At 44.5% G+C, this 13,209-nt stretch overlaps 1 protein-coding gene across 2 annotated transcripts in view; it reads right to left on the reverse strand.

Moving 5' to 3' along the window:
- Positions 1 to 9,769: 9,769 nt before the first annotated feature.
- The window catches only part of TADA2A (transcriptional adaptor 2A), a 279,922-nt gene continuing 276,482 nt past the window's right edge, over positions 9,770 to 13,209 (reverse strand). For both annotated transcript variants that reach the window (XM_086954889.1, XM_086954888.1), the window contains exon 15: positions 9,770 to 11,046. In XM_086954889.1, the coding sequence (XP_086811015.1) occupies positions 10,861 to 11,046 (186 nt within the window). In that variant the 3' untranslated portion in view covers positions 9,770 to 10,860. The remainder of the gene's footprint in view (positions 11,047 to 13,209) is intronic.

The following is a 13,209-nucleotide window of genomic DNA, read 5'->3' on the forward strand; positions in this document are numbered from 1 at the left end:
ACCTACAGGGGAGGGGGAAGACAGGGAATAACGAAGGTGGTACCGGCGAGGTCTGGCGTAACCTATACTAGCTAAGAGGCTTACATAGATAACCGGCGGTGTACGGGTAGGCTCGGTGAGTGAGTGAAACGGCCGAGGTGGGAGATTATAATAATTGGGCCGTGGTCATGTGCTTTGTCACGTGATGAGTTTAATTAAGTGCTGGCTGTCAGTATGATGGCGGCCATCTTAGAGTGGTGTGACTATGCTTGGGATCCAAGCGTTAAGATCAATTAAAGAGAAATGAGAGATGGACAGATAAGAAAGTAAGATGTTGAACAGATGATAACATTTCCTTGATGAGCCAGCAATATTGTCAACAGAATGCATTAGTTTACAGTGGAGTGTTGGCTCCATATATGTCTAACAAACAGAACGCCTGTAAACATGCAGTGGATGACGGAATGGGATGCAGAAATAGCGACCCAAGGAATTTGTATCTGGAGAGTTATATAATGGGGGTGCTAACTGCTGAAAATTACAATTGAAATGGCAAAGCAATTAACCCCAGAAGGCATAGTAAGTGAAACAGCATGGTCATATGCGCTTGAAGTTACTGTGAGAGCAGAACACAAATAAACAGAATTTAAAACATAGGAAAGAGGCAAGAAGCAATGCCAATTGCCATTGGTATAAAATGTAACAGATAACGAACAACTGATACTGGAGGTGAGCAGTTGGTGCCATCACAGTAAGGTCGTCCAATCCTCAAGTCTGTTGAGTCTGTTCCTGATACTTCAATTGCGAAGAATCCACTTGAGTTCCTCTTTTCCAGTAGTTGACCAATCTCTGCCCCTCGTGGCGGGGTCTGATCACTGTCCATCTTATGTCATCTTTGTTGTGCCCTGCGATAGAGAAATGTTCCACGAGAGGGGCATTTGGTGTTTTGCATCGAATTCGACTGCGATGATGACGGATCCGGATTCACACTTTTTGAACAGTTTGCCCAATGAAAATGTTGTTGCTAGGACACACGATAACATAAATCACATTGCATGTATTACAATTGGATTTATTTTTTTACTAGACCTTGATATTACAAAAAGTGAATTATATTCCTTCAACATTGAATTCGCACACACTACAGTTACCACATTTGGCATGGCCAGTGAGGGGTTCTAGACCCCAGTGCTCATTTAGTGTAGCAGCTGGTTTGGTGGTAGGAAGTGCAGCTCTGACCAGGTGATACTTTATATTTCTGCTCTTGTGGAATGCAAAAAGCGGTCAGTCAGTTTTCAGGCTACCTGCATTTAGGATTCCCCAATGTTTCAAGATGCTCTTACGCACAGTATGATAGATAGGTGAAAAAGTGGTAACACATACTAGACTGTTTTGAGTGGGCTTGGGTTTGGGGGATAGGAGACATTCCCTAGGACAATAGGCCCTTTCTAATGAGTCCCTTATTAGTCTGCGATGGTAACCGCAGGCCAGGAGTTTTTTTAGACAGAAAGGAGGCCTCGCAGAAGTAGTCTTTTAGGAAACATTTTTGTGTAATCCTCAAAAATTGTGAGTATGGTAATGAGTCGCGGAGGGCAGGAGGGTGGTTGCCATCATATCGGAGGAGGGTGTTACGCTCAGTTGGTTTTCAGTAAAGACTCGTAATCAATTCTCCGTTTTTATGATGGATGGTGAGGTCAAGGAAAGGTGATTCTGTTATATGAGAGAGTGAAGTTGAGATCCTGGCAATTGTTATTAAACCAGTGCAAGAATTCTTTGAGGGTTTCTTCTTGATTTGGCAAATCCAAATCAATAAAATATTATTGATATATCATCTCCACAAGGAGATTCCTGTGTGGAAGTGATTATGCGTGGAGAAGATTTTTCTCATTTCCAATTGGTCCATAAAGAGTATGGCCAGGTTGGGGGCGACAACGGTTCCGATCAATGTACCTTTGACCTGCTGGTAATATTGGGCATCGAAGAGAAAAAGTTTCTAGTCGAGCATATTTCAAGCAATTGTAGGATGAAAATGGTGGTTCCAGCATGGGGGTGTGGTCTTCTGTTCAGTACGCGTTCAGTGACTAATAGTCCGTCAGTCTGAGGAATATTAGTATAAAGGGATTTGACATCCATAGTACAAAGGATGTCGGAATCACTGTTGAAATGGTGGTGTTCAACAAGGTTAATCAAAGCCATACTGTCTCTGATGTAACACACTGTCTGTAGGACAAAATATTTTATTAAAAAGTCCACATATTGGCCGAATGGTTCTAGGATAGAGGGGAGGTGTGGGGGTGGGGGGGGGGGGCTTTGTAAGATTTTTTGGAGTTTAGGGAGCGTGTGTATGACAGGTGTGCGTGGTGACTTAGTACTAATGAACAAGAATTCGAACTGGCTCAAAAAACCTTGCATCTGGCATCACTAGTGACTTGGAAGATTAGTTGTTGGAGTTCCTAAGTGGGATTAGTGGGTAATTTGTAGTAGTGATCCGTAAAGTATAACTGTCGAACTATTTCTGGTTTGTACAGTTCTCTCTCTTTTAGAACTATCCCACCACCTTTATCTGCAGGTTTAATAATCAGGAACTCGTTAGTTTAAAGGTTAGTAAGGGCCTTTTTTTCCTCAAGTGATATGTTATACGGAATGAAGCACTGAGTGATTTCAAGCTGGAAGACATCTTTGAGGACCATTTTCTCAAAGGTAAGTACCTCTCCAGGAATCATGTTGGAGACTGGAGAAAAGGTGGAAGGTGGGCGTAAGGGTGTGCTGGATGAGCTAATTGGTGAAGGGTTGAGGAGGAAATATGTGTGTCGTCTAATTCTACGAAAAAACCTAAGGAGCACAGTCTGTAGGTTCAGAAAATTTGGGTGAATGGTGGGGACATATGAGAGGCCTTTACTGAGAAGAGATTGTTCGGGGTTAGTATGAGTGTGTTTAGACAAGTTGAAAATAGGTATGGTTAAAGAGTCGTGCACATCTTTTTGGCATTGGTTACCACTGGTAGAATTGTTGGCGGGCTTGGCGCTCACCTGGAAGATTGTACCATTGTTGCTGCTGCTTTACTCGACCCCGTTTTGGTGGTTCGTTTTTGCCCCCGTCTAAAAAGGTTGGTTGGGGGTCCGAGTAGAGGTACTGGGGCCCTCACCCTGATCTGAGTTGTCAGATGACTCTGCAGACGTGTCAGAAAAACCTACCAAATTGTTCCGTCTGTTGAATTGGCCCTCACAGTCTTGTGTTCTGGGGATTCGTGTAGCTTTTATTAAGAAAGACATCTTTTCGCAGGCATGGATATGTCCTCTCTAAAGCGTAAGATTTAATATCCTATTTCACTTTGAGAGTTTTCTTGTTTTTCTCCAATCGGTAGAATTGGTCTACTGTTTTCTGGACCTGTTCGAACAGTTTTTTACAGTCGGTGACAGAGCTAGTGTCTCTGAATTGTTTCTCTAGGTCACTCATTTCTTCATTAAATTTCTGTAATGTCTTAGTGGCTGTATCAATGCCCAGCACCATCCAGTGACGGAAGCAAGTGGTGTCAATGTAGCTAAAGTTAGTTGTGAATTTATTAAGGCCAGTGAAGACTCCTGGTATATTTCTAACTTGTAGGCCCACCGGTATAATGTTTGCCTTGAGGTATTCAGTCAAACTACTGAGCATAAGTTGTAGGCTAACCTATTTCTTTTTGCATTTCTCTAAATGATCAGTTAGAGAGACGTTAGTGTTAGGTAGATATTATAAGGCCTACCCCAGGCCAGCTCCTTTCCTTGCACAGTCCGTTCTGCGCAAGGCTACCTGTGAGCAATTAATGGGCTGCGCATGACAGTACTCTTACACGCACAATCCACACATGCATGCACACATGTTCATGTGTAACTATCTTAGGGCTCCGTAACCTAGCTGCACCACAGCAGCCTTATATTAAAAGGCAGAAACTGGCCGAAAGCATGCACACAGTAAAATTACTGTGAAATTACAGTTAGTGAGTCTCAGGTAGCAAGCTTTACCCACAGTAAAGATCCAAATACAAAGTGATCAAAAGTAAAAAAAATCCTGGGAAACAAAATAGGTGAAAAGCATTTGTTGAAGCGGGGCAGAAAATAGCCTTTTTGAACGATCTATAAGCCCCAGCTGTAAGACGGGATGGATCGCCAACCTGGGAGGGACTGTTGAATCCGGTCCCAAACCAGATGGACATAACCAATAAGGGCAAGCTTAAGTGGCTTGATGGCGGTCATAAGAGGGAAAGAGGAATTGGAAGACTGATGCCCCTGCTAGCCCGCACACTGCGAGCCAGGCCCACATGCATGTCCTGGACTTCATTGTCTGCTGCATCACTGGTTAAGAAAGCTCTTATTTATATGCCAGACCTCTGGAGTAGCCCCTAAACTTTCTGAATTTGTGTGAAAACAGTTTATCACTCGTCAACAGACCCAATGGAGCGTTCTGTAGATCGGCTGTTTTCAAAACGATTCAATGCAGAGTTTGCCTTCTCGCCAAAAAGGAATATTCATGAGGAGTCCTGGACATGGCCAGGGAATGCTGTGAAACACATCCATGCTTGACAACGGACAACACCAGTACTTACTGCCCTCCTCCAGACTGTCTGTTGTGTCCAGACCTAATATATTTGGCCGTGTCCTGTCCCTCATGAATCCAAAGAGGCCATAAAGTCTTCTGGAATTGCAGGTAAGATCCCACTAACCATGTTCTTAAAAGCATGGATGTAGTTGCCCAGTAAACACGCAGCGTTTATGGAGTGCAGTGCTAAATTGGCTGAAGAAAACATCAGCTCACCAAAAGCATCAGTCCTCTTGGATTCCCAAGCCGCAGGGGTGGTAGGAATAACATAGGCAGCTATGTTATTGCCTCAGCTGGTCTCAGACCCACACTGTAAATAATGCACTTTTTCTTTAGTGGGCCAGGTGGAGAGTCGACATCTGTCTTCGGCAAGGTGTAGCCTTTTGTAAATCCACGAATAAAGCATCATCAGTATAGTGCGGGGCAGGGGCATCAGTCCTCCACTATGCTTGGACTGGATTCCTCTTCTCATACATCTATTGAAGTAGGAGAGAGGTACTCAATGTATTGGATAGTCTATGTACAATATGTAACCCATCCCTGCTTTTGTGGCTCTGTGCTGAGCTGGATAAGATACTATGCTTGGAGTGTTCATAACTGAAGACAGAGTTGGGAAGCCAGTTTATGGCAGTTTTTTGACCTCATCTGCCTTTGATGGCATATTGTTTTATACCAAAAGGCCTAGGTTTGTTTTTTGTGCCACATTGTGTATTTTCCAGTCAGGAGTAAAATTGGCTGTTCATCCCTACTGTTGGTCATTAGCTATACCTTGAGAGACTCAGTTATCTTCTATAGTTTGAATGTTTCTGCTACATAGTACATCAGCTACAAACCTTTATCAGCTTGATGTCCAAAAAGTGAATAGCCTCAATGCTGAAGATCTATTTTTTTAATGTATTGGGGCAAAGGGATTTCAACCAGTGTCACAAACCTCTGTGCATCACCAACTCAAGGCAGTAACCATCAGCCACCAAATCTGCAGTGCCCTTAGTTAAACAGATGTGGTTTTATGTTGTGATTTCCTATTTTACCATTTGAAGAAACCCCTCATTCTGATTCTTAGGGAGATTGTCAGCTATGTGATCCAACAGATTCCTTCATTAACTAGTATGGTACAAATGTAAGAGGGGTGATGAACTTGCCACAGAAAGGTTTGTAGATGCTGCGAAGTAGGATTTGCTCTGTATGGAATCTATTGGACTACAATGCTGACAAGTCAGACATCAACAGGTGAGCTGTCTCTCACAAAGAGAAAATGCTGGTCAGTTAACTTAAACCTGTTCCCTTGCCAACTTTCATTGGCCTGGGTGAACACTGAAGCAGGTAAGGTCTCCATAGTAGTTTTTAAAAATGGCTAACACCAGGATGACTAACAAGCTCACTATTGTTTCAGCCTGAAGTCACAATATGAGTGATTCTTATTGTCTAGAGGTAAAGCTGTTGAAATGATTAGTTCTCAAACCACCACACTGGTGACTTTTTGAAACAACAGAATGTAGTCCATTGAAGTTGTAGTCCTTTTGTGTATTCATTCAAGCGGGAAACCACTGTACCAATACCAATAAGTGCTCTGGTCCAGAGTTTGGTGGCATTTCTGCACTCCAGTAGCATGGGTGCTATGGAGAGTCACAATGCCTTTCCCTCGATCCAGAATTGCCAAGCAAAGGTGGTACTGAATTCTGGGTTTAAGGGTAGTTCAGCCTCTCCACCATGGTATAAGTTCTTTGGGACTCAAAGTTGAAGTAATGTATTCATTGGCACTGCAAATAGAGTCCATCTCTTCTTTCAAGCCTAAGAACTACTGTCCTTGGAGTAGAGGATGTAGAGCAATATGGTTCTAAGGGAGTATGGTGCCTTGGCAGCATATGTGTGCCTGACATGGGCAGCTAGAACTGGAGGGAGGCCACATTATTGTAGGATCCGCCAGTGTCGAACAGAATGCCAGTGTACCCCTTAACACCGAATTCCTCCAGGATGCCAAGTGTCTCAAAGTTAAACATGCTTGTTGGTACTCTGATGCTCCTCAGGGCCGCAGAAAGTCTAAGGCAGTAACGTTACCTCCATTAGATCTTGAGCCAAGCTGGAACCCCAAAGTAGAAATTGTTCTGAAAAAGCACATCTTATCCCTCAGCAATTTCCCTCCTAGTCAGCCACTTATGAAGCACTGCTTGAAAAATCACAGAACCATCAAAGTAGTAAGAATCACCAAGACAAACCACACATACTGTGCGAGTCTATTACTACCACTTTGTAAAATCAGAAAGGACACTTATCAAAGAGGGCGGGCATGGGGATTGAGGGAGTACTGAAGAGTAGACTCATCCTGCTAGGAGTTATGTAAAAACTCATTTCAAAAGAAAAAGTAATCGAGGAAAGAGGCAGAATATAAAGACATAAGATTAAATCAAACATGCTCTTCCTGTTTCAAGTAACATGAAGCCTAAAGAGGACGTGCTGTGTCAAGAGGCCCTTGCTCAATACAGCAGTAAAATGAAGTGTTCGTCTTTACACGATAAAACAAGATGGAATCATTGATGGAGAAGAGTCAAAAATTCTCCCCATGAAAAAAAACAAAGCCCAGGACCATTTCTTGCTCATTTATTAACTTGTGAGAGTGTCTGGGATAATTTTTGCCTTCTGAGCCAAATATAATTTGCCATTCCAACTGTCAAATAACACAAAAAACAGCAAATGCGGCCTCTTGTGAGCATAGTTACAATAGTGTATCACAAAAGGAAAATTTGGGGGGGGGGGGTGGGGTGTGGCTAGCAGCCGAACGGGATGGTCGCTACCTAGAGCGGCTCCCCGGCCATCGCCACATACATCCACCACACATATCCAAATTTGCAAATATTTGATCCCCCGCTACATCGGGGGACCATAGCGACCCTTCCAGGTGCCCTTGCCAGTCTAGAGGGACTCCAGACATCAACGCAGCAGCTCTTTCTTCCCGCGGCGGAGGCCGACTCGCTGCCAAGATGGCGACCGGCATCAGAGCTCCTTCCACTGCTCTGGTGAGTTGAGACGGGAGGCCCCTGCTGGGCCGCCCGAGGGAGCGGAGGAGTGGGCACAGGCACTGCCGGCGACCACTGGGCGGCTGTTCAGTGGAGGTGAGCAGAGCCCTCCCTGTGTGTGTGGACGCCGGCAGTGGACAATCGCCGAGGGCCCCCCCCCGGGCTGCGGCTGCTCCTACACGAGTCCCCCGGCTCCGGGGCCTACATCTGGAGGCAGCGCATCGCTGCTGTTGGGGCATCCATCTGCAGAATCCTTTTTCACCGCGCTGGAAGGAGAAATGCGCCTGCTATTGTGGGACGGGAGGGCTCCTCGCATCGCTCTCCGTAAACTCACCAAGGGATGGTATGACGGTGGCATTGCCCTGCCCGACATGCGCCTGTATTATTGCACATCCAGGTGGTGGCCATCAACTCCTGGATCCACGGATCACCCATAAACCCGGCATTTCATTTGGAGAAATTTAAACAGGACGTGAAGGTTATTTGGGGGCGTTATACAGCAAACCCATTCGTAACCGCTATGTTGGCCCAATGTGCCAGACGACGGCCATATGGCACCGCACCACAAAAAGTCTGGGATGGCCCGATAGGTTTACCAAAGCAACACACCTCTGGTCCTCTCAGGCCCTTGGCTCCTTGTGCTTCCGCCTGGGTTTCGATAAATGGGACACCATAGGCATATCCACCCTGGGAGACATGCTACACAAAGGGATGCTCCTATCCTTTGCTGAGCTCCAGAAGAAACATGCACTTGCCCAAGGAGAGGCCGTTCGATATCTTCAGATTAAACACGCCATCCTTACGACTGTACCCGATCTCCCTTCCCTCCCCGAAGCCTCACCCCTTGAAGACAGGTTACTCTCCGAACACCTTCTGACAAAGGCTATCTCCTGCACTTACAGTAAGCTCTCTAACAATCTGCCTGACTCTTTCCAGGCCCTGCGAAACAAATGGGAGGGGGATGTGGACCAATTGGAAGATGAAGACTGGCAGACGGCACTGATGTCCCCAAGGGAGTCGGCCATTTGTCACCGTTTCCGCCTGATACAACTCAAAATCCTTCACAGGACATACATGTCCGGTCCCCTACTGGCGAAACTTGGCAGATGCCCAGACGACTTGTGTTTGCGGGGCTGTGGGTTAATTGGCACTTTCTATCACACCTTGTGGGAATGCCCCGTGGTTCAGCTCCTGTGGACCAGGGCGACCCAGAAAATGGCTGAAGCGCTTGGGAAGCAGATCTTAATGACTCCTAGGGGAGGGCTCCTCAATATCTGGGGGGCAACGGACCTGACAGATATGGAACATCAATGGCTGGCCCTCAGCTGTCTCCTCATAAAACGTTCCATAGCGATGAAGTGGGGTTCTCCTGATCGTCCTCTGGTGGTGGGTTGGACCGCAGAAATGAATAGAGCTATGGTCGCTGAAAAAACAGTTTACAAACTCAGAGGGTGCCCCAAGAAATGGGTCAAGAAGTGGGGTAAATGGAATGCATATAGGGGTGAGCTCTGTAGCTCTCCCACTACAGACATGGCTATGGACAGGTTGAGAAATGTATATAGCGACCCAAACGGATAAGATTTGATGATTGTAATATTGCGTGTATTACCCCATGCGGTCTTCAAAAGTTTTGTATGATTGTAATTGAATTGATTTTTGAACTGCGTCCTTGAATATCGGAAACGATTCCGAACTGCCCCGATGCCTGTATTATGGTCACCTTTCGCTCTAGTGCTTGTATGGCTGAATGTGCTCTGATTTTGTGTTTTCAATAAAAAATTTATTTAAAAAAAACAAAAGGAAAATTTCACGACTGGAAATAGGCTGGAGGATCACTCACACAATTCGGGTCATTCAACTGTTTGTGAATTTCAAAGAAAATTCCATGATGGAGAAGCTCTTGTACCTTGTTTATAGCAGTGAAGTAAGGTGTCTGCAATATATGCAATGAGAAAACCTACAATATCCTGACAAAACCATCTACATCGATCGCCCCAAAAGCCCCCGTGGACAGTAATTAACATAGTCTTGAAAGTGAAGCCCCCTGCCGAAATATAGATGACCAGTTTAAATAAGAACTTCCTCTTTGTCCCACTGACCAAGGCACTGACTTGATAACTATCTGGAGGAGACACGAGTCACAAACAATTCTAAATGTCAAAGGCAGTTCTGTTCATCTAAATATGCAAATCATTAGGTCATTTTGAGGTGTCCAGATACTCTTTAATCTGCCATTGGTGTTGTAACAAGAATACTTCCACTGTTGGAAACTTGAATGTGTTGGTATCACTCGTTACAAAGCATGCCTTTACTCCGAAGGCTCTTTCCAAACACATATTCACAAACATGATCTAACAACAAATCTTTTTGTTGGCAGTGATGCAAATCGACACAGTGATGAAGTAACTTACATTTTGGCTACATTTCGAAAAACATGCTGCACACTAAATGTCTGTATTATTTACAGCAATGCTAAAGAGTCAGCACAAAGGTACAGGTTTACAACACTATGTTAAAAGCCAATAGCTATTTAAGAGGATGCGGATTATAGTTGAACGGAGCCACATAGCGGCGCTGAAAAACACATTTGTTTCTGTTCATAACATCCGACGTGCAGCCCCATCTGTATACTTTAATGTATACGTCCATCACTCCTCCATCACAGGGGTTTTCATTGGGCGAAACAGTCATTGCATTTTCTTAGTAAGGGCACCAAAGAAATAATCTTGCGTGAGAATCGATTTGCAGCATACAGTGCTGAGTCCAAGAATTTCATCTAAATGGAACAATGTTTGAAAATAATTAAAAATCAAGCTCTACTGCGCTCACGTATTCCATGTATGTGCTCTACTAATAACTTGTTTCTTTTTTATGTTCCTCTGGTATGGTTCCTGAATAAATGATCTTGATCACAAAAACACATGATAGAACTCATAGAATTTTGATCCCGTAGGTCACGTCCTGGGACCTGCAAACTCCTTTACTGAAGGCTGACGTCATTTATTCTTTCTAAGGACTGGATCCAGCCAAAAGCACTGATTTAGATAGGGAGGCTGCATTACCACAATATGAGGTGTTCAGCTTCACCGTGTCCTCAAAACTGAAGGCCGGACGAGCTGCTAGGGATACACACTGCTCTGTGCAAGTGTACATAATACTGACAAAGACATCCTACTTCGCACAAGGGACGTTCAAGTGTCACACGATTGGACAGTTTCTTCTTTTGAAAGCGCTGGCCGCGGTCCTGAAGCCTGTGGCGAGTTCTTCTCAGAGCCCCACGGGCCCCATTGTCTCAGATCTTAGAAATGTAGCCCTCACGCACAAGAAAGTCATAGATCTTCCTGGTTTTGTTGACGTCGATCTTGATAAGTGCTCTTGCCTGTGCCAGCCGCAGGCCTCCCTGCTTGTGGGACTCGCTCATGAGCGCAGATTTGTATTCCAAGTAGGCTCCTGGCACCAAGCGCACGACCTGGCAGAGCTGCAAGGCAGAGGAAAGGAAAGAAGCATTAAGATCTCAATTGGAAAGGACTTCCTTAAAGGCAAGGTGTGGCAAAATACAAATCTAAGACATGAAACTCAAAAGTGATTCAGTTAATTATATTTAAAGGCAGGTGATGGTTCACAGGGACTGGATCAATTCCAAGAGATTCTACTGCTTTGAAACCAGTAAATATTATCCATGTTATGTTGTTCTGAAAAACAAAGAATGCGGAGGCTACCGAGTCAGAAGCTGCTGCATCATATATGTTTTTGCCAGGTTTTTTAATGTAAGTTTATGAGGCAATTCGTTTGTCGCAATGATGGCAGTAGCAGTAGCATGAGCTCCTACACATGCGTAAGGCAACCTTTTACCATCTCCAGCATCACACGGTGTCACAAACCCTGAAGAAACAAGCATTTACAATGCAATGGTCTCGGCATTATTAAAGGTAGAGCTATTGGCATTGCTCATGACTTTTTTTTGCTGTTTTTTTTATCATAAATAAATGGCATTGTCATTTACATTGCTAATAGCGTAATCGTTAAATAAATGGCATTGTCATTTACAATGCCAATAGCTTAATCGCTCGCAAATGCATGACCTTTTGCATTTACACCCACACAGAGCCACACACACACACACACACACACACATACAGAGCCACCCACACAGTCATTCACATAGAGGCACCCACACACAGACAGAGCTACCCTCACATAGAGCCACCTACAAAAAAAGCTATCCACACAGAGCCACACACGCACACACAGCTACACAGTGGTGGCTGGTGACATTTGAAAGTGGTAGGGCGTAAAAGATTGAGTGAACACCTGGTGGCAAGCGAGCATTGTGAGCACACCATCATAAAGGGATTTTGGTGGTGGGTTCTTCCCCTGAGAAAAGTTTGAAAACAGAGCGGGCAAATGGTGCATTTTCAAGCATATTTGAGAAAGCAAGAAGCAGTTGTTAAAGTGTCTGCATCCACATATATAACCCAGCAACTGACATACATTTGAAACCAGACAGGACTTTTGGCTTTGTCAATGGAGAGTAACCATGATTTTGTTATAAATAATATCGAAAATATGTTTCAGTTCTGAAATTGTGAGTCTGCAAATTAAACATGACGGGGGCCATGGAAGGGGTAGTGGTCTTCAAAGTGACTCAGTCATGCCTGTTCAACTCATTCCACGTTAGGCATGTGCACTCATATCTCGTCCACATGCATATCTCATTTTCCACAGCTTCTTTTCACTGACTCCCGAATGTGCTTCCTTACCAATTAAGTCGGATGGAGTGTGTGAGCCACTATATGTGGGAGTGGAAAGAAGTGCGACTGAGTGACTAGTGGGTGAGTGCGTAATTTGACATTGAGAATCAAACAGCAGGCTATGAACTTATGCTTAGCTGTTTAAACGAAGTCCCATGACGCCAGTTCATACAAACAGGCTATATTAAAAGGATTGTAACTTGTGTCACAGTAGGGTTTGTTTATGCAACATAGGCCGTAACCCTCTGAGCTACCTGAATAAAATGCTCATCTGTGTAGCGCCTGCTACAACCAGTGCTTCGCAGCAGGCACAATAGCCTGGCTAACCTCCCCACACTCTTGAACGTCAAGGGGAAAGTGCAGAAAGTGTGAGCGTGCCAACTATAAAAAACATTAATAAATATATTTAGCTACCCTTGAACTAGACGCCAAAAGCAACACGACGAACAGAAAACTACGGTGCAGGCTGATTTATTGCAGCCCAAGTTGTAAATAAATAGAGTTTACTCAACGACAAACATCGTACGCTAAACCCGACCCTTTTCTCAATAAATACATTTATATTTTAAAAGTGGGACACAAACGGGCACCCTCTTGCATCTTAAAAAGTACGTCGTTGTCTTCAGAAGCTGTGCGTTTTACAAATTCAAGTCAAAACAGGACAAGGAAAAAGCGGAAACACCCCGTTAATAAATTATATTAAAAAACTATGATAACTGGAGCTGAGTGAGCCTGTCGTTGTGAGTGCCCTGCCTGCCTCCCAATCCTGCCCCTCGCCTGTGCCCGGTTCCCGCAGGGTCGCAGCCCGCACACTGCCGGCCTCCGTATATATACACACGTTCTTCCCCCCTCTTTCCCTTTCACATAAGAGGTTTATTTTTTATCGCTAT

The sequence above is a fragment of the Lissotriton vulgaris genome, chromosome 2_1 (assembly GCF_964263255.1).
Source record: "Lissotriton vulgaris chromosome 2_1, aLisVul1.2, whole genome shotgun sequence".
Taxonomy (NCBI): domain Eukaryota; kingdom Metazoa; phylum Chordata; class Amphibia; order Caudata; family Salamandridae; genus Lissotriton; species Lissotriton vulgaris.